Source organism: Acromyrmex echinatior, chromosome 19, assembly GCF_024713525.1.
Source record: "Acromyrmex echinatior isolate Ae372 chromosome 19, ASM2471352v2, whole genome shotgun sequence".
Taxonomy (NCBI): Eukaryota; Metazoa; Arthropoda; class Insecta; order Hymenoptera; family Formicidae; genus Acromyrmex; species Acromyrmex echinatior.
In genome coordinates this window covers 4950042-4973072 of record NC_141870.1, presented here as the reverse complement: position 1 = coordinate 4973072, position 23031 = coordinate 4950042, and the positions used below count along the sequence as shown (strand labels likewise).

Genomic DNA, 23031 nt, shown 5'->3' with positions numbered 1-23031 from the left:
GTTCAAAAAATCATTACTCACGAGACTTTCCAAGAAAAAAAAAACGCGAGAAGATAAATGGCGCGAATAACAGTTTCAAGTTTAGACCGAGACGTTGAGAAATTGTGTAATTTTGATGAAAACGGGTCAGAGGAGGCGGCGGTTCGCACTGAGGATCCTTATCGCACGCACGTGGTGTACGCGGTGGTGATATGCGTATACGCAACTGTATATACGTGCGTAATCGTACGCACGTGTGTGCGTACATCCTCTTGCGCGTGTATTATGTGCGGATTATTATTATTACAGAAACCACACGGTACAACGATGGCGGGCGAACTAGCGCAGCGGAACACGATAATTATCGTGCGTCTCACAACAAGCTTATGTGTACACGCGGGCCGCCTTACGCACGCATCGGTGTACCGCTTGCCATGCTTGCGCGCTTTCGCGTAAGAAGTCTGTTACATGAACCGTCGAGAAACTTCGGAACCAGACGAGACTTGCCTGACGAGATGCTTAACCCTGAGACACGCGCGCACGAGCTACTTTTACAACTGCGAAGACGTGACAAATTACTTCGAATAATTGCTGCCGAGTTTTAGTATCATTATACTATAAATGTTAATCTTCAACAAGTTGCTTTTAGATAAAGAGATCATTTTTAAAAGACTATATTTATAATTCTCAAAATTTATTTTAAGACATGAAAATGCAAAGCAACAAAAATGTTTACGGAAGTCTGTAATTTTAGTATTACTAGGTCTTAGTCATCACTTAATCATTAGTTTTAAAGGTTACACTGCAAATTCATATATGTAAAAAGTTGAAAGTAGCTCTACAAAATATATGTGTGGTCGGTTTTGCGTCTAAAAATATACATTATACTCAGGGCTGAGCAAAAATACATCATCAAAGTGTTTGAAATACAAAATACAAAATACTTTCAAAATGAATATTTCAAATACGAAATATATTTTTAAAATATAAAATACAAAATATTTTAAAATTCTTTGTTTTAAATACAAAGTTTTTTTTTTAGTATTTCAAATACAAAATATGTTCAAAATTTGTATTTCAAATACAAAATGTTTTGTTTTTTAATACAAAATACGTATTTAAAATTTTTTTTATTTTAAATATAAAATACTTTTTAGTACAATATTCTTTCAAATTTTTTTTGCGTACCCGGTACTTTTCCGACTAGTCACGACTACGACAGTTACATTTCGTTACGCGCCATAATTCTACATTTCGTTTTCTGCCATAACTCTAACGTTTCCGAATGCAGCCAGTAAGTCTGTTCGCTTCAAAGATTATTATCAAGGATCTTTTTTAGCATTCAAATATAAAACACATTGAAATTGTATTTGAAATACAAAATATATCATATGATCTTCTTGAAATATAAAATACAAAATACATTTGTATTTTAAATACAATATTTGAAATACAATTTGTATTTCAAATACAAGTATTTGAAATGTACCCAGCCCTATATACTGCATACAAAAATACATAATATGTATTAACCCTTCATGGTCACTGTGAGTCAAAATGACCAAAGCATGAATCATCTCAAGAAGATTAGGCCAATACTGCATTTGAAAATATTATAAATTTAAAAAGTTATATTTTTTTAAGTAATAAAACTTATTTTTCCAAAGTTAACACATTTAGAATTTTTTTTTAAATGTTAACCAGATTAACTATTGGATTTTTTGAAGTGTAACATTGAAGGGTTAATACAGTGTAATACAGTGTCATTTTTTACACAGAACCTAATCATACACATATATTATAGTCATTTACATACTTAGTTTTGTATTGTAATCTTTGCTTTTATAAAGAAATTATTTCTAAAGAATACTTATAATTCTTAAAAATTATATTAAGATATGAAATGCAAAGCTACACAAATCTTTTTTGCGAAAATCTATATTGAAAGGAGATATATATATATATATATATATATATATATATATATATATACTCGAGAATATATTTGCGTTTCAAAGTTAATATAAAAGTAAAATATGTTCAGAGTAAAAATTACGTCTTTCCAATGCGGCGTTCCAGTATTCGCAAAAGCGATCTATAAATTTCGTAGTTATTTACATGTTGATAAAAGTAATTGTGCGATGAAATTATATTCATATATTATATGAAATTATATTGTGATCGGACCTTGGTTAAGTCAGGGCCACGTATTTATATAATCAAGTTATTTTCTAAGAATAGTTGGAATCGTGTAATTCATATATTTTTTTTCATCGTCTCGAATAAGGTATAAGCTACGAACACGCACTCTTCGCTTCGTTACTTTGATAAATTTACCATGCACGCTATTCACATATGTTCTGCGCAAAAACGTAGCAAAAATAGACACGAACTATTCATTGTAATAGATAAATGTAGCATTATGCGACATCCATTTTGTCGTCTCTCCACATATGAATTTAACCTTGCGCCTATTATCGCTTTAGGTATTTCCGACTACTGCAACATATTATGTATTGCGATAGTTGTTATCTAAAATCTATCGTCTAACGCTAAGTCAAGTCATGGATTAAAACAATAAACATATTAAATGAATGTAAAATTGCTGCTTTAGATAAATATAAAATTATATAACTATAATTAAATCTATTAAATTTAATTAAAAACCTAGTTTAGTTTAAAAATTTTAATTTGTTATTATTTTGATTCTTTTCGTCTAATACTGAGTTAGCAACGAGAGCTGAACTAATAAACATGTTAAACGAATTTATTATAATAAAATCGTTGCCTTAGGTAAATAAAATTATATAAAATTATAATTATAATTTTAATTAAATTAATTAAAAGCATATTTTACAGTTCAAAATTTCAATTTGTCATACGTAGAATAATTTCAATTCTTTTTAGAAAACAGGTATTTGAATAATTAAATCTTAAATATGTTATATATGTTATAATTCTCCAAATGTAAATTAACGCTAAGCAATAACAGACCTTTGATTAGTCAGTCAGGCGATTTGAAATAATTGTTCTATTTTTCTTTGATTCAGATTTCTTGGGAAATGATTCTTGAAGCATCTTTATTTCATAATACTTTCTTATCATCGTAAGAAACAATTTTTTAACCGCGTCATCGAATTAAAATGAGAGACCTTGCTCATGCTATAACTGCGTCAGCTATTGTTCACCGGTGCGATTAGTCACAAATGGACAAATGTGCGATGCGTTAATAACAAGAGAGAAAAAGGGATATAGACACACAAAGAGGGAGAGAGAGAAAGAGAGATAGAGAGCTTGTGGGCCTGCCTGGGTCGAATGCCGTTAAGTCGTGCGTTCAGTGACCGCATCGACACACGGTGGCCTGCAAACAACAGGCAGTTTGATTAAAAGTAATTGCGTATGTCCAATGTAGCCAGGATTTGGACGAATTTTCGAATCGGTCGCGTCGCGCGCCGCATCGCGCCGTGTTCATTCACAGGCCGCTGGTAATTTCGCGAAAATGCATTTCACGGGTCGATTGCAATGTGGATCACGCTGTTGTTTTCGGCTTCGTGCCCGCTTCCTGCGAATCTTCCGGCTTGAGCGTACCAGCCGTTATAATTTATGATGCGGAAGAGCCGGTATAATGGCCGCGTGCAAGCCGAAGGCGACTGCTCTCGTCGTCGTGGACTCCTGCCATTATAAAGCGCGCGAGCAATCGGCTAAATGTATTTAACGGCGCGTCGCAAGACACAGCGTGCATAATTTAAATTCCACATTCAGTTTCCTATATTTCGAGCGTGGATTCACGAACACCGAATTCTATAGAAAGTTTTGCACATTCGCGTCAACATTTGTCAGCGTTTTGATTATAAAGAAGATGTCACTTATTACGTGACAGTAACAAGTCTGATACGATGATGCTTTTCAGATTATCCGAAAAGTTGACGTAGAAACATTTATTATTGCATATTTAATTTATTGCATCACCTCACTGTGCTATGATTATCATATTTTCTTTAATAATTTAATGACAAATATCGTATCGTTAATGCGATACGGAGATATCGCTATTGTACTTTATTCGCTGTACTTGTGTGTGATCTTATTAAAATATAGCCTTCAGCAATTTTCATAAAGAAAACAAGATATATGTTAACTATGCATGTCATGATAAAATTTTATGATATCTTTTTATTTAATCTTTAAATCATTTTAATCTGTTAGTTTTTAATTGTAATCCATATCTTTATTACGTAAATATTTTTATTAATTATCACGCTTTTCGTTGTCGATATTATACAAATATGGCAAGAATACACAAATATGCCGCAGGTATGAGTTAAAACAAAATGTTTGCGTTTGCTGGCAGTATATCGTATGAAGATCTCAAGCTATAAATATATTAACGTGTTTTTATTTCTCTTCGAGACTGCACCTTGATTTTGAAATATAAATGAGAATATCTCTCTGCGTCGTCAATCTATCTTTACATAATATAAATTATTCTCACAGAAATAGCTAAAAGACATTTGCAAACACATTTCTAATAAGTAGCGACACGTAACTTATTGCGATAAATACGTAATTATTTGTCTAAAACGACAGGTGCTTAGACAGGCATTTAAGAGATAAGAGCGCATTGTATTTGTAAAAATTACTATACGTCGCGCCGGACAAAAACATGGTGAGAATCTTCGTAGCCTGTAAATACATACATTAATTTACTTCAATTTTAAATTAATGTTTACTTGTACAAAAGCAATCAGTTTGCTTTGCAAACTGTTGCCGGGATATTTTTGCAAAATGACACTAGTTTTGAAAAGGTAATGAGAATTTTTCTGTCGTTATCTGCTATATTTTCGTAATCTGACAAACGCATTAGCTCGTTAAGCGCAAGCGATTAAACTTTAGTAATTCCCCTTTGAAAAGCTCGAGACTAAGTCGATTAAGGGTAACTAGCATCGTATACAAAACTTTCTATATAAAATACAGAAAGTAATGCGACAATGGATCATCATTAAGAAATGTAAGACTGCAAAAAATATATGTGTATACAATAATGTTGAAGTGTTTCGTAACGAAATTAAAAATACAAACTGTTACAATACAAATACAAATGTAACAAATGTTAAATGCAAATTGTTACTTATCGCTCGAATGAAATACATCCTCTCGATAACATGTGCACATTAAAGACATATTTGAACGATATTATATTATCTCATATACTTATATTATCTCTTGTCATATTTACTTGTCATTTTACTCCCTTAACGTCGTATTAGCTTTTCCGCGAACCCACAGGTGGTGGGACGAGGCACCGATGAATGAGTCAGTGACAAATAAGTGACCCCAGTCAAGACTGGTACCAATGAGATCGACGTGCGACGTAGATGTTGAGTCATCCGTGCTAGAAATATCGTAATTGCCTCGTCCGTACACGTATATAGGTGCATTTCCCTCCGTCGCATCGTATATTCACAGATAGCGATGACGCGTCCGGTATATTATATTTCTCGTCGGCGGTTTTTGCGTTTTTCATTTGTTCTTCCTTCTTCAAGCTAACGATCTAAGTTTCCTGTTAAATTTGCATGTGATACTTACGTCAGCGCGAATAAATCAATTCCTTTTTTAATCTAATTAAATAAGAGAAATCCGATATTCAGATGTTATGAAATTCTGATGTTATGAAATTATCCGCAGATTCAAGACTCTTTTATTTAATATCAGATTATTAATATTCTCATATAAAATGCTTATTAGAATTCAAAAATTAACAAATTGCTTGTCAATTTAATAAGTGATATTTCTGCTCATGATTGCGTTTTAAGACTGAAAAAAATGTTGGCGCGTGGTTTACGGAATCAGATATATAATGAGAGCAAAAAGTATTCGTACAAGGAAATTTGTTATAAAAAAAGCCTTATGTGTAGAAAATGAACATTAATTAGCAATTTTATACAATGAATACATTCTGTTCTAATTTAAACAAACGAGCTTAGCATGTATTCCTGATTTTAGAAGCTAAATTTCTCGTCTGTACGAATACTTTTTGAGCATTCAAACGATACAATTTTTAATTTTCGCTTATTTTTTGGATGATGTATTTTGTATAATTAATACACATCATTTTGCTATATATAATTTTAAGAAACATAGTCTATTTTATTCTTTAAATAAATAAATGAATAAATTGTTAATTATCCAATAAGAAATGATCGTTAACTAAACGTCAAATCGACGTCAAATTGGTGTTAAAATCATCGATTCAACAAGAATTCGATGACTCATTTCTCGCTGGATAATATTTATTTTTTAAAAATAAAGTTTTTTTATAAAATATTTTCTCTGTACGGATACTTTTTTTGTACTCTGTACACTGTATGTACATAAATTTACACAGAACAATTTAAGCATTAAGATCCACTTTGATCGAATGTATTTAGGATTTCTCTCTCTATTTAATTAGATTTATCCTCATCAGTCCGAATTCATATCGTATTTTTTTTAATTTATTACAAAAAGTAATACGATCAAATATACGCGGCTCACGAATAAATTACGCAGTCGTGGCCGTAACTTTGCGTCAATTCGACATTTGACGATAATCCTCTCGTTCATATTTGTATACATATATATAGATGTTGAATATATTACGGAGTCTCTCGCGTTTGTCAAACCAGCGTGACAGTTTGCGGGAATACATTTTATTGTATATATTACGGCGTCAGATACCAGCAAACGTTATCTCTTTCCCTAGATTCTACCGCGCCTGTGTAAATTTGGAAGTTTATCACGTTGGGCAAACTCACGGTATTGTTGCGGTCGCTCGGCAACGAACAGAAAAAAAGTGAGTTTGCATATCGAATTGCATAAACAATGTATTAATTGAAAGGGCCGGTGAATGAAAGCGCATGGTTTAACAATATTTTCAAAAATATTTTAATCCCCGGAAACAGTTACGCACATTTCGCCGATATAATGGGGAAAAAATCTTTTTTAGGCTAACAAATATTTGGAATAAAAACGATAGCAAAGAATAAACAATATATATAGCATTTATCTAAAAATAAAATAATAATAAAAAGAATCGAAAATATTATCAGAAAAGCAATTATTTGGAACGTTCTACAAAAATATTTTCATTGTTACGTAGCATTAAGATTTCCGATTGCAAACTAGTTTAACCCTGCGATTAATCGTACTATTTCAGCTAATGAATATACATTAATATGTCAGCAACGCGTGTCATTAATAAATATGTTAATATAATGAATATAATGAATATATTAACTTTACTTCCGAGATTAACTAAACTTTCGCAAGAATTTCGCAACTCCATTCAGACACTTGCCTTGGATTCTCCAATTGCGAAAGCATTAAACGTCTGCACTCGCAAAATGTCTACTTACTTAAACACTTACTTCTGCATATGAATGAGATATTCATGTGACAGAATATAATACATATCATCTGTAGTTTCCGCCATTCACTGTTACACCACACACGTCGATTCGATCCATCCGGCGACGCTCGTCGGTGAAACGTCGAATTGAAAAAGAGTGTTCTTTTTTTTCGCAGTTATCCGGAGGATGACGAGGCATCAATTTACAATAGCGTGACCGTGCTGTATAATACATTGGCTATACCATTCACCAAACGAGGACAACGACGATTTGTCTGCGGCGATGAAATACACGCCGTATAGAAAGTCATGCCTCGTTATGTGAAATCGTTTAATTTCTCGCGAAAGAATAAAAGAGAATTTATCCTTAAAAAATAAACGAACAGCTTTTCACGCCCGAGTCAATAGCGGGCGCCGCGTTTGTATCGTTTAAGCTTGAGATACCATAATCTCTCCTCGATAGCTTAGTATTTTGTATGGTATCGACGTGATACTAATTCTAGGCGCACGCAACGTAACAATATATGTATTATTGCAGTGTTCCAATACGATGAGAATGGAATGTTCGCTGCGTTTCGGTTAAATACGAATGCACTTCAAACAGAGATGCACGTCGCGCGTAATTCTGTTTTATTCGGACTTGGGGGGATGGGAAATTGATTTCAACATTCCCATCGTAAATATGGATGTAATGAAGCGCGAAACCAGGTCCCGGTGCGAACGACTGCATACGAAACAACGAAAAAAATGCAATTAATATTTTTATGCCGATTAAATTAATAAAAACAGTACTATAACGTACCGAGATTAATATCGTTCATTTATCTATAATTATACTCCATTTCATAGTAGTAAATTTAACTTTTGTCGTAGCCAATAATTATAACAGCATTTTTCGTATATATAATATATTATTTATACCTCATATTTCTTTTCGTATCCTTATTTTCACGCGATAGTGCACTCGTCCTTGCAGTCGGTCTTGAGAAACATTTGCGCATGTATGCAGCCGGATGGAAAATGTGTTAAGGTCGTGCGATCGACATACGGATTATCAGTAAGTCATGGTCTTCGCCACTTTGCCGAATTGCCCGATCGAGAACCGAATCGGTTGAAATTATGCTTTAAAATTAACTCGTTATACGACACGCTCTAAATCATCGTTTCTAAATCGACGTTTCACATGTTCACCTTCTAGCAGCGTGTCTTTGATAAATTTGTTTCCGTAAAAACGTTCCCAATTTTCACAGCAGAGAAGTTGGTGGTGATGGTGATGGTGGTGGCGGTAGTGGTGGTGGTGGTGGTGGTGGTGGTGGTGACCCTGTCGTGTCCGTCTGCACCAGGTACCGCTTATGGATCGGCTGGTTGCTATAGCACAAATACCAGCACTCTTGCTCTCTCTCTACCTGTGCCACCCTCTTGTCAGGGGGTAAGAGAATCTCGAGTGTTATATCAATGGAGTCGGTCGCGAGTAGCCGTACGGCGAAGTGGTTTTTCGCTTTATCTCGACGGAAATGGCGTGCTGCTCGACCTTGAGAACGTCTGAAGACACTCGAGAGGAATTCCGTTCGGGTGACGTTGGCTGATGAACAATCGAGAAAAATCAAGCTTAAACCAAGTAGTGGTGGATAGCAGCTGCGACAGTGCGGAGCTTTCGGTGTTTTTCTCAACCGATAGCGAAGGGATATGTCTGAATGGGTGGTGTTTGCTCGTGCCGCGTTGGTCGCAACAGCCAGGTCAACGCCGGTTCGATCCTCGACCGCGTGATCAGCCAGGCAAGCAACGAGGACCAGTGTTTATTGTATCGATTGGCGAACTACAAGAAGGGCGGTGAGCTAATCGAGGCGTACAACCAGGGCGGTCAGCCTGAGGTGGAGAAGCTGATCCGCGAGCAATTTGGTATCCTGATGTATATGGATGGCAAAGGCCAGATAATCAATCGTGCCGAGTATCTACGTTGGAAATTTCGTGACCTCGAGCAAGTCGTGTTGCCGATCGAGGCCTCGCTGTCGCGTTTTGATCCACTAGCGCAGTGGAATGATCATGAAGCCTGCTGGCAGATGCAGTACAGAGGCTCGCTGGGCGAGACCTTGTTGCATGTTCTTATCATATGTGACACGCGGATGCATACTAGAATAGCGCGCATACTGCTCAAGTGTTTTCCGCGGCTAGCTATTGACGTCGTCGAGGGCGAAGAGTATCTGGGTGCGAGTGCTCTTCATCTGGCGATCGCCTATGCGAACAACGAGCTCGTGCAGGATCTGGTCGAGGCGGGCGCGATTATCTCGCAGCGGGCCATCGGTAGCTTCTTCCTGCCGCGGGATCAGCAAAGGATGAATCCCGCCAGAAATACCGATTACGAGGGTCTCGCGTATCTGGGAGAGTATCCTCTCGCCTGGGCCGCCTGCTGCGCTAATGAGAGCGTCTACAACCTGCTGCTTGATTCCGGCGCTGATCCTGACGAGCAGGATACTTTTGGAAATATGATTTTGCACATGGTCGTAGTTTGCGACAAATTGGTGCGTATTGACCTAAACGTAAAAACTAGACTTCAGAAATCTGCGATGATTTTTTTTGATAATTATCTCTCATTTTTTTAAATTTTCCTTTTTTTTCTGTGTAACATCTCAGTTAACAAAAAGTACCATAAACAGTCATTATTGATCGTTTATATTCTTTTATATTAATATTCTATTTTTTATAAAGGACGAAAGACACAAGATTCTAAAAATTTTTAATTATTCAATATTACGGCTTTTATATTGATAAAATATTTGATTTTCATCCTTTTCTTTACTTTCATAATTTATTCACTTGGTCTGTTTCATAAATAAGAAACCTTGGTGTTTAACTTCTAGTGTTAAATAAATGTTACTGCGTACTGGTAAAAGTGGAAATATTTTTAAATAGATTTTACTACTGTCATTTCAGCAGTAATATTTTTACACCTCTTTAGAGATTAACATTTTTTTCTAATTCTACTTATGTCATCCATACATTTTTTTTATTTCGTCCCGAGATAATAAAACACGGATATTGACATTTCTGCCAACATGGTCCACCGTTGCAAAACGACTCGCGTAGAGAACTGTTATTTGACGTAGGACATGTTCGGCTACGCATTGCGACATCCGAAGCTTCCTGCTCGCAATGGAATTGTGAATGCCGCGGGCCTGACCCCGTTGACACTCGCCTGCCAGCTGGGGCGTGCCGAGGTCTTCCGTGAGATGTTGGAGCTGTCCGCGCGGGAGTTTTGGCGTTACAGTAATATCACTTGCTCGGCGTACCCTCTCAATGCTCTCGACACGCTGTTGCCCGATGGCAGAACAAGTACGTCGTAAAGCTAATCGAATTACGCCAATCCGGCTCTATGAGAATCGTTATCTACGATCCACCGAATCATGCGTCAAGTAGACCCTTACTTTATCGCATGTTCCTGAGTTAATTGGGACGAGTCAAGGCTGAAATGTTTCTAAATAATAGTAGCACCCTCAGTAGTGACACTGTAGTGTAAAGGAGAGATTCTCGTTAATTCTTTTTTTGTATTATGTTATTTTTTGTATATTTTTTATATCATGTTATAGCTTAATTTAATTCTGAATATTTTTTATATTTTTTGTTGTTGTTAATCATGTATTGTTTTGAGCGCTTTTGAGAGGATGCAATTCTAAAGTGCTTAATAAATAATATTTGTCTTTTTATTACTAAAAAATCAAGGTTTGTGCCTTAATTATAAGAATAATCAAATCATTCTTATACATGTATGCTTAGTATTTTAAAAGAAATATTTGATTTAATTGAAATCTTTAGTTTTATAACATTTTTCTTCAGTTCCTAGTCACAAGAAATATTTAAGTAATATTTTCAGTAGTGTACTATTTAGAAATTTATCTTGCTTTTGATTTCTGGTGTTTATAATTCATCCCTCTTTTTAACATTTTTCGTTCATTTATTATTTTTAAAAGAAGATTTTACTCTCATATATAAAATAAAATGCTTTAATTTCACTTTACTCTCTACGCTATCCTATTCTTTTCGCTTGCTTCTTTTTTTAAATTTGAATATTATAACGTACCGCGGGAATACAGTGCATTCTTGAAAACGTCTTTAAAATATTCGGTAAATTATTCCGCGTTGAGTTTTTTTGCGCTGCATCATATGCGCAACTTATGTAAAATTGTTCTCACGATTTTCAACGGCTTACCTCCGTGTAAAGTGTCCCAACAAGAAGAAGGTGGCAATAGAACAAAAATTGCGACACGAGTGTAGACGACAGGAGAAGAAAAAGGAGAGAAGAACGAGAGAGAAAAAAAGGACCAATATAGCGAAAACAAGAAGGGACTATCTTTCCCCGTAAAATTGGATACAAGGACAAAATCGAGGACAAAATCGGGTTGCGAAGTTTCCGAGAGAAAAAAAAAAAGAAATTTCACAAAGTTTTCCTACATCGAACGTAGAGCACAGGCGGATAGTAAACCATACTGCCAACAACTTCGCCCAACATGCGAATAACACGCCACTCTCCGGTAAAAACTAGCTGATATTGGCTCGTTATCGTCGCCACTCTTACCGTCGTTATCGATATTATTTCTCTGCCTTTGACGATAATTTAGAATCGAAGTCGATTTCTCGTTTAATTGGTATCCGATGAGATAAATGAAACCGTTCCGGGGAGCGCGATGCAAACTGCAGCGACGTAATTTGATGCCAATGATTTATACATGGTACATTTAATTTTATGTATACAAGTTTTTTATTAAAAGATTTCTGCATATTAACGTGTTTCCGTTTTGAGTGCCGGATACAAGTTTATTTTATCAAAGTAATTAGTGACAATCAATGACAATACAATCTAAATCTAGAGAGAGAGAGAGAGAGACAATACTCTCTAAATCTAAAGAGAGAGAGAGAGAGAGAGAGAGAGAGAGAGAGAGAGAGTTTCGTACGAAACTTTAAGTATTAAACCAAACTTTACTACAGAATACAATCCTGAAGTTTACGACGTAGATCTCAAATTAATTCGATCTAACGAAGTAACTGATCTTTGAAACGCTATAAAGAATTGTCAACGAATACCTATCCAGATTCGAATGTGAACCAGCTATAGTGATATCCTCATAGAAGTGTCCTGTCCAGGTAGACGATGCAATTCAATTTTACTTTCCCATTTGTCATGTCACCAAATTTCCCAACAAAGAACCGCAGGGAACAGGGGAGGAGTAAAGTTTTGCATGCTGCCGTTCGCATTTTAAGAGGACCGTCAGTCGAACTTGCGTGAAATTGTATCGAAGTTTGGAACTGGGAAGCGTTGCCGAGAAATAGATGCGTTCGTCGTTACCTGTTTCAGGTTTTCCCTGGATTGTTCGCGAGTAGGAATACCGCGAAGCGCGACGCGGATGCCTGGGAGTGTAGTGGGTCGTAGGAGATGCAATTACGGGCATTTAACGAAGTTTCGAGATTAGCCGCGGACCCGACGCCGACGCCGACGCGGTGCGGCGCGTCGGAGCTTGCGTTTCATTTAGTTTCGGAATCCATTATCCCTTCGATCCTTCCTAGCCACCGCCTATATCTATTCCCTCGTAGCTAGCATGGGCGTCTCCACTAAGGCACGAGCGTCGACCTCGCGTCGATTTCGCAAAGGGTGGCGATGGTCGCATCGTCGGCGGGGCTGCCCGGATGGAGGAAAGTAACCAGGGTGGCGAGAGGACAGTGCTATATCGAGGCGAACCGAACTTTCGGTACCTCTCTCCTACGGGTACGCTTAATTACTCCAAACCAAGGTTAGAGTGAAAGAGCAAGGGAAAGGAAAGAGAGCGAGCGAGCGAGAAGAGAGAAAGAGAGAGAGGGAGAGAGACAGTCGAAGGATGAGGGTTGGACGATGATGGCGGTTGGCCAAAAGAGCCTCAGTGATGGCGGTCAAAGGTCGAGCTTTCAACGGAAAAGCCATTTCCCTCGTCTCGGCCCTGCCGACGTTGTTTTTTTCCCGTTTTAATTCGAGGGCTACGCAACGCTCGCAGAAAATGTTAGTTTTCGTAACTTCCGATATCATCGTCGCACTAGAAACTGACTGTAACTCTGAGACAACTCGCGCGCAATCAACGCCGTCATTTTTTGTTGAGTTAATTAAGAACAATTCTGTTGGGAACACAGATACGAAAAGTATAAGCGTGGCGTTTGAATGCGATTAGAAAAGTTTCAAAATAAAAATTAAGGAATGTTGCAATTTTTATCGCAGGCTCTTTATACTCTCCTTTATTGAAGAGAGAGAGAGAGAGAGAGGGACATTTATGTGTTGTATTTATATATTCTTGAGTGCAAAAGGATTAGCCTCTGCGAGAAATCGCATCGTGACGATGAAAGTATATCGAACGTGTGATCACTACGATGCTCCGCTGAACCGCTTACGGTATTCTTGACCGGGAACAGATTCCTGACGATGCGCGATCGTTAAGACGCTTACCATCTTTCACGTTGCACAAGCTCTTATTTCAGACTTTTCCTTCACACGTAAGCGACGTTACATAAGAAGACTACGGCAGCTTTCGAGTTTTAAACAACTCGTGATATAAAATTTGTCCAATGTTTGTGTATATGTGAGGAGAAAAATATATATTTGAGTTCGTATACCAAAATTTTCCACATTCTAGTTTATTAAAAATTATTTAAAAAATTTGAGAAGTTTAATATAAAGTTGTAATTCCATGAAAAATATTGTAGTTATATATAAATGGAAAATATAAAAATGACTAAAATAAAGAATCTTAAAATGAAATAAAAATATAAAGAATCTTTTAATTTAAAATTATTTTTCGTATTATAATTCAAGAAACGTATTTGTTTTATGAGTTTTAAAATTGATAATGCTAATAAAGCTTAACATTAAGTGTGATTAATGATTTTAGTTAAAATTATAGACCACATGTTCAACGATTAGGTAAATTAGTTTATCACAGATTTCCGTAGTAATACTTAGATCGTTAACATGTAGTTTATTACGGATTAAGCTAAAGCCGGGACGCCATATTTATCCGGTCATCACATAGTGCTTTGTGGTGCTTTAAGGGTATTGGTGTTAACCTGTATTGTGAATTGCTATATTATAGAATGTAAAGATTACCTGATATAATTACGTCTTTTATGATTAAAAGATGAGAACTAAATACTTTTCTTACATTTTTATTTTTGCACAAATAGGAAAATGGCATATAAATATGCTTCATTGCAAATGCATAAAAATAAAATCTATAATGATATATTTCGGTATACTATAATTTAATCACGACTGGGTAAAGATGACATCCTTTCTCCTATTAAATTAGTTGAATTGACTTCAATGACTGACACTCATCTTACAGAGATAACGATTTCTAGGTATTTCTATAGAAATATGTGGTTTATATAAATCGTTATGTTATATATTAGGTGTTGGAATTAATTCGTAGCGTTTTACAAGTGATGGGAAGTACTTTCATTAATGTATTTTTTAATGCTCATGTGAAATAAATAACATTCTTTCATTAAAAAACGCTACGAATTAATTCCAACACCTAATAATATTACAAAACTATTATAATAAAATTTCGTTGTACTTTTTAATAACATTTTTATTAATATTTGTACGTAATATACGTTTGCAATTTTTTTTTATTATCATTATTTAGTAACACGACGTATTATGAAAAAAGCAAAAATGTATGTAATAAAACGATTCTCCTTTCTCTTTATAATGGATTTGTTGAAACTTATACTCGTAAATAATATGACACTATAAAACTCACATAAGTGCACCATGAAATCCGCAATTGCAGCTACAATAGCTATGTACTAACAATAAGTGTTCTATTTACGATAAAGTTTACAAAACTTTTTTATAAATTTAAACTTTAGTGTTTAAAAAAAATATATTACCTACTTATCACAATCAATTTTTAATTTATTTTTATTAAAATATCTACTTAAAATAAATGCGAAGTTTTAATTTCCACTGACACTTTTAATTTGTAACACATATAGTTTTTAATATGAAAGTATCAAATATAAATCAAATTTTCGCTAAAAAAATCATCTTCGCAAATTTGACGACATCCAGTAGATATTCACGCAATTTTTATTATCTATTGAATTTGTATTCACAATTTACAAGTTTTTTTTTCTATTATTTATACCAGAATCTGTCGACTTTTCAAAAAAAGAAAAAACATAGAAATATGATGTCTACTTCAAGAGCTGCATAGAATCGCACATCGTAAACTTTATCGCGATGATAATAACAGAGAGCCTTAGAAAATAAGATGATATAGATGAGTAAAGCTTACAAAAACGAGTTAAACAAAAAATTATTTTACATGGATAGAGTCAATACTAGTAACAAATTTATTCTTTAAATTATTTTTCGTAATTAATTATTCTTCTTTATCTTAAGCCGGATTTGTAAACAAGTTATACAAACTTAAAACTTTGCTTTATTAAAAGCTTAGCTTTCTTAATTAAGTAACTTTGTAAGTTATTTCCAATTTTAATATTTTATATTTATTTACGATTTTAGAAAGAGTTTCTTTGAATATATTTTACATTTATTTATTATTTGGAAAAAAATTTTGTTCGTGTCTATGTTAGGATTGACCAGGATTTCTGAGAAAGTCCCGGAATTTAGCTGATCCCATGTCCAGTGATTGAAGTTTTCTATCCCGGAAATACCATAATATTAACGAAATCCTAACAAAATTCACGACATTCTCATACTTTTTAAGCTACTTCTCGCGATCACAACCATTGACATTTAAAGATTGATACAAAATTATGTGATTCAATCACGAGCACGTCTACAACACTGTGTTGTGATTTGTTTTGACATCACTGAGTTCTCTTGAAAGTTTTTTTTCAAATAGAAAAAACTTCCAGGAAACTATACATTCTAGTTTTTACCTGCCTTTCCAGTTTAAAAAAAAGTTATTTCAATTTCAATTTATATATATATATCACAGTTTATGTGGGGACACTAACTGATACAAGATTTAGCGCTCGAATAATTAATAATCCATTTCTCAATCATCGCCTCGGATATGTTCTGGAAATGTTAATATTGGATCTGACAAGCCAAATCTAGGATTTAAATTAGTACTAGTATTTAAAATCATACATACAGGTTCCGAGTTACGCATGAAACGCATGAAACATGATGTGTCGTTTTATTCTTTATTATTTCGTGAACAACAAAATGATGCATATATCATGCGCTTCATGTGTAACTCGGAACGCACCCATGGATTTATAAATTATACCGTCACATTTCTAAGTGTACTTTGAAAGTATTTTTTTCTCATTAATTTCACGATTAATCCGAAATAATTACTACCGATTGATAAAAAATGAAACGCTCAAAGTGGTACTTGTTATTTAAGTTCGGTTCAATGTCCGGTCGAGATTAGTAGTGGCCGAGATATACTGGGAGGAAGCTTGGGGAAAACTATCGTGGCTCTGTGTTCCAAAGTCAGATATAATTACGTGATGCGGTAACGGACACGCGTTAGTAACTTCACCGTGGATATACCAACCGGTTTGGAGTCAAGAGGTCAGTCAGCGGTCGTCATGCAAGATTGAGAATCAGATGATCGAGAATATTGACATTAGCACCAAATCCGTTTTATCGCTTGACTTATCTGACATCCGAATTACACTCCTTAAATTATAAATCTGTAATCGTTTGAGAATCTCAATCAGTATAATGCTATAACGTTTGCTACAACATATGTTCAAGTCATGATTTTCGTTATTGGAATTTAGAAATTTCTATTTAAAGATCTGTTCAAATCTTCTTCTTTTTTTTCACATATTTCCCAAAATTTTATATAGAAATAAAATCAATATTAATAAATATAAAAATAGCGAAATAATAACTAAAATAATAGCGTTTAGACGTTTTCTATTCGGGAAACGATGTTTTTCGGGTCAAGCTACCGTACACCTTCGCTCGTGTCGAGCGGTAATTAAGGACTCCCGAGGATACAATCCTCCAAGTTCCAATTACTTTAGCACTCGCGCCAAAGCCGGGCAAAGTGCGACGACAGATGCATGCGATCAATACACAACCGAGTCTCTCAGTAACGTTGCACATGAACGTTGCACTTAATATTGCACGATGCGATTTGGCAGGACGAAAGGTGTACTATATTGATCGCGCTAAAATGTTTAAAAGTCAGTAATCGTGATTCAAATATTTAAACGACCATCTCGCCATGGAATGGTCCAGTTTGTTGTATTGATGTACGGATACATAAATTGGGCATTTTTTGAAAAAGCTGTATTCTTTAGCGATCGTGAATATTTTCGAATAAACCTTAATGGCGCGGCGGATTTATCTTTTGACCGTATACGACAACGACACATGGCGGCGACGGAAAATTTCCGTCTCTGCAGCGGAAATCTTTCGTGCCGGATGTTCCTCTGTCGGAGGGGGAGAAAATGCCGAAAAGTCCTGCTCGCACCTGCACCTGTATACATCACACTATATGCACGCTCACTAATGCAAAACCCATAATTATCGCGGCACAAACCCTAAAGCGATGTTCCATTAACCGCAAATGGCTCTCTCCGAATTTCTATTTCAGACTGGAACTCTGCGCTATTTATCATTCTGAACGGTACGAAGGAGGAGCACTTGGACATGCTGGACGGTGGTATTATTCAGCGATTACTTGAGGAAAAATGGAAGACCTTCGCGCGAGTAAGTGCGTCCACGTGATGGCGTTCCCGCTCGTTTCTCGCTGAATTATAATTCTTATAAGACGTTACTATATTTTGAAGTTTTTCATCATCTCTTCGGTTTTATGCTTGACTTTGCTCCGACAACTCGAGATCCTCTTTGTAACAATAGAATCACAAGGCATACGCACTCACCTCATCTTTTATTAATTCATCTTTTACTGGTATTTCCCCGAATTTTTCTACCATATCCAGCTTCGAAATAAAGTACGAAATGTAAAGAATAAATAGTAGCCTCCCCCCTTTTTTTAAAAATAGTTTAAATAATTAATTCGATCAAAAGTATATACAAAATTCGAAAATTTTATAAATAATATTAGATGCAAAATATTGCTTGATATATATTATGATATACAGGACTTTCTTTCTTCTTTCATAAAACAATGGCAGCTTCATTCAGAGCTTTGAATTGTGTATTAGTATAACTGATTCTTACGTCGAACAAAGAGAGATTTCTTTTCTTTTTATATTCTGTGCACAACTCAAAGCATCAAGAAAAGAGTTGATTCTTTTAGTTCTTCAATTTTATATTTTTGCGTTTTTTCGCTACTTTGTATATTTTTGCGTAATATAGTAGTGCTTTGTATTAAGAAATCTATTAAAAGTTAAGATGTTTAATATGTAAATACTATAGAATATGATTTTCCCAATGCAATTTTCAAATGACATCTTTTTATTAAATAATACATAAACAACATTTAAATAATGTAGAAACAAAAATCATTTATCGAGTTTATTTGATGTTGTTCGAAAATTGTTTTCTGCTAAAAGCTTGTCACTTTCTTTAAGTAAATCCTTAATCGAATTTCTTAAATAGCATCTAAAGATAAATCAATCTTGATCTCGTCGGCGAATCTATCTTCTACCTCTATACATCCTACAGTCAAAAATATTTTCTATTTGTTAAGAGGCAATTTTAGATTTCCATCGCCAGACCGTATTTTTGGGAAATCTTTACGCGAGCACTTTGAAAAAGATCGGCTTACATCGTAAAAGCAGCTCACGTTGCGATGCTTTTTCACTTTATATATTTTATGTAGTTGACAACAGATGAGCCACCTGGACAATTGCCGATAAATAACATGTTACTTCGCAAAGCTGCTTAGGTCATTTATGAAAGAAACAGGGTAATATCATCAAACATAGTTTTTATCAGAGTATAGAAGTTTTTGAAACTTGTAAATTTTTTAAATCATTATTTTAGATAGCTTCATAAACGACTCGGGAAAGAATTAAGCGTTTAAAGCGATTTAAACGATTGGCAAATGTAAATTTTGGGAGGAAAATAACGCATAACGCAACGTTCATTCAAAATTGATAAAATGGAGATCAAATTTTCACGCGGTTTCGCCTATCGCAGATACGACTGTAGAAGTCTGTAGTATGAGATATTGTCGCGCTGTTTACTAGAGATTTCTCTCTTTCTCTTTCTCCGTTGAATCTCTGTAACTTGGACCGAGTCGACTTGAACACTCGGGTCGATCGGTCGAGTGACGTCGATGAGGCTTCCGACGATGGCGGTATAATTGCGCCGGTTATTTCAAGTCAGTCTGTCGCGGGTCCATGGTGGCTCAGTGATTTCGAAACGATGGCTATCGAAGTTATACGGGCGAGCCGATTGCAATTACGATCGCACCACAAACGAGCTTTCGTACGTACGCCGATGGCTTCAACAGACGGACGCGTATCGCGCATATTATAACTGCACCGCGTCCATAACGTGTCCCATTTATGGCACTAATCACGGCCACACTCGAACCGCACGTAAACGCAATATGCAGTATTATTGTGTCCGTTTGGCTATGATTTTCCTATTATCGGATCGTACCGGAGTCAATCTTGGAGCGGCTCGTTAAAATATTTTCATCCACGCGTTAAACAAAACGCGTGCGATTACAAACTTTTACAAACAAGTGCTGCGATAACACGCGAGGCAAAAGATAAAATAAAAGACGTTAAACGTTGCGTCTTGGTTATGCGCTGGATTATGCGCGATAATACGAGCATGGCGCGATAACGCGGGCAACGATGTCGTGGCGCGAGCTGCCGTTCGCAAATTGTTTATTATGTTTCGTTATATTTGGAACTGATGTAATTTTATGAAGAAACTGACGCGTGATATTAGATATAAAAGAGAAAAAATTATTTTTGTCATATTTCAACGTAATGAAATGATCTCGGAGGTTATCGATCCTGATTATAAATTACGCTCTCATTACCGAGAAAATCGAATCTGAGAAAACAGATACAATGAATAAACGATACGAAATATGCGAGATAAATCAATCTTTTCAAACGCTCGACCGATATCCAAGCCTCTCTGAAGTTCAGCCTCGGGACCAGCGATATTTTCGCGAGTCCGCCCCTATATTACCGCTCGTAAAACTTTGCTCTTATATTCCGGCCAATCGATGCGGAAAGTTCCGTGGGTGCATACGCCGACATCTATTCTCCACTGAAAAGTTGCAGTTCCTGAAGCGATTGATTATCTTGGTGTTTCACCTGGCCTCGCTGTCCTTAGCCATGTACTTCAGGCCCGCGGACATGGAGGCTGTGCTGCTGCAGTGGCCCGAGGAGATAACGGACGTCGTCCGCACCGCGGCGGAGTGCATCACCGTGCTGGGCGTGCTGAATTACATCCTGGTGCAGCTGGGATGCGAAATGATCAACGTCGGTCCGCTATCATTCCTGAAGCAACTGGTAGGCTCGGACATTTTTCCCGCCGCAATGACTTCACCGTCAGGGAAGTTTAACCGTTTTGAAATCGCGAGAGCACTATCTAGGATCCCGAGTTTACAATTAATTTGAAAATCTAGTTAAATCATATACCTGAAGATATGAATAGATATCCTGATATCTTGATTTAACGAAGGACCCCGCACTATTTGCACTGAGAGAAAAAATTTTGTCAATTTAACAAGTGACTGGTAAATATGTAACAACAAATTTGATTTGTGATTGCTGCTAGTATGCTATACCTAATCAATTACTGGTAACAGAAGCTAACTTATTTTTTGGATAGATTTTAGGCTTGTTTACATAGAAATAGATGATTGTGGAGTCGTAGGAAACTGATCAATCACAGTCAAATATAGGGAGAGTACTTTGTCTAGAATCGATCAATTTCTTACGATTTGAGATCCTGCGATCGTCTACGACTTCTATATATGTACATGAGCTTCTTATTTGCAAGCGGTACTATTAATTATTTGTTACATTGATGAATGAGAAATAATTAATTTGCAATAGTAACTAATCAATCGTTTTTTTAACAAATATTACATTTGTTTTCTCTTGATCCGTTCCTATAACAAAATTATTTCTCTCAGTGTATATAAAAAATTGGATCCTAACAAAATGAGTTAGTTTTCACATATAATAGCTTGTAACGTAGTGAATCAAAGATGTCACAAACATAAGGCTCGATAATGGATAGTTTTTGAAATATGATGTATAAAAAGTATAAAACTTGTACTCATACACCTTTGATAAGCTATAATTCAAAAAGTATCCATTACTGAGCCTTTTGTTCACCACGCTATAAGCTACACTCTAAAAAATATCGGTATTGATTTAATACCATGTGATGTTTATATGTATAATTTTCATTGTGTTGGTGTTAATACCAACATATAGTGAAAATTATATAGACACCGCACGGTATTAAATCCCGATATTTTGGAGAGTGTACATTATCTGTGAAAACTAACCGAGATTTAATTTTCTAATTAGTACGAAGTTCTTTAACTTTCGCATTGTTAAACAGAGAAATATAATTAAACTGAAGATACATAAGAGATGGAATTTAAGACTTTAAAGTGTGATTTGTCGAACAAAACACACTGGGATTTTTATAGAGAAAAATGGAGTAATTTCAAAGAAATACAGAGATGTGTAATTTTCTTTCAGGCTATTTTGCATAAAGTTGCATAAAATTCTAGATGCAATTATAACGAAGTATATATAAACGTAGAAAATTAAATTAATTCTAAAAGAATTAATTTAATTTTATAAATTAATGGATTCTTTTTCTAAATAATTAATTTTTTTTATATAACAAGATTAAAAATCTTTGAGTAAATATATAAAATGCTCCAGTTTTCCATCTGCATTTTCGTCATTTCTTTCAATCATGAAATATCCCGATGTTTCGTGCTAGTTCGCAAATGTCGATACTCAACGGCGCAATTTCAGTGCAGCAATGCTAGGCTAAGTGTAGTCAGTTGCGCAAATCCTGAGGCTGATGAACTGTAACGAATCACGGATCTATGGATGTGCCAAGGTACCCTACGGTTGTCGAAGGAAGCTGTACGTTCGTGGTATTAATCTTTCATGCATTAATGAGTTCGAAGAATAAGAGAAAGATAGAGCGATGATTATCGAAGCATTACGTATAGCGGTATTATAACAACAACGTCGACAGCAACGCGGTAGCAATTTGATGAAGGATTCTTTCTATCTTTTTTCTTTATTGGCTGTGTAATCAGATATATTATAGATAATTGAAGACGATATATTGTTTGTTATATAATTATATCAAATTATATAGATAAAAAGACAAACTCATTTTTGTATTAAATTTATAATGAATTGAATTTATAACGAAAGTTAGTGTTAATATAACCATATAATTTAATACTTTTAATTTAACAATGCTATTTTTTTCGTATCATATAAATCTCAGGGCAGACATTGTTGATAATGATAGATTGCGTTAAAAGCATTTTTGGTAGAGATGATATTTCGATATATGTCCTCGATAGTAAAGATGGATTTTTTCCACCAGCAAATTATAAACTATGTATAGCTTCCAATTAAATTTTTTTTGTCAATTTTATTCTATTTTCTATTTTAAGAGAAATCACAGCTAATCAAATTTATTTTGTAATATACATTACGTAAAA

At 35.2% G+C, this 23031-nt stretch overlaps 1 protein-coding gene across 1 annotated transcript in view; it reads left to right on the top strand.

Moving 5' to 3' along the window:
* Window positions 1-8749: 8749 nt before the first annotated feature.
* Window positions 8750-23031, top strand: part of iav (transient receptor potential cation channel subfamily V iav) — a 30831-nt gene continuing 16549 nt past the window's right edge. The window contains exons 1-4 of the mRNA XM_011063806.2: window positions 8750-9885; window positions 10471-10696; window positions 17974-18089; window positions 20591-20827. Coding sequence (XP_011062108.1) covers window positions 9061-9885; window positions 10471-10696; window positions 17974-18089; window positions 20591-20827 — 1404 coding nt within the window. The 5' untranslated portion in view covers window positions 8750-9060. The remainder of the gene's footprint in view (window positions 9886-10470; window positions 10697-17973; window positions 18090-20590; window positions 20828-23031) is intronic.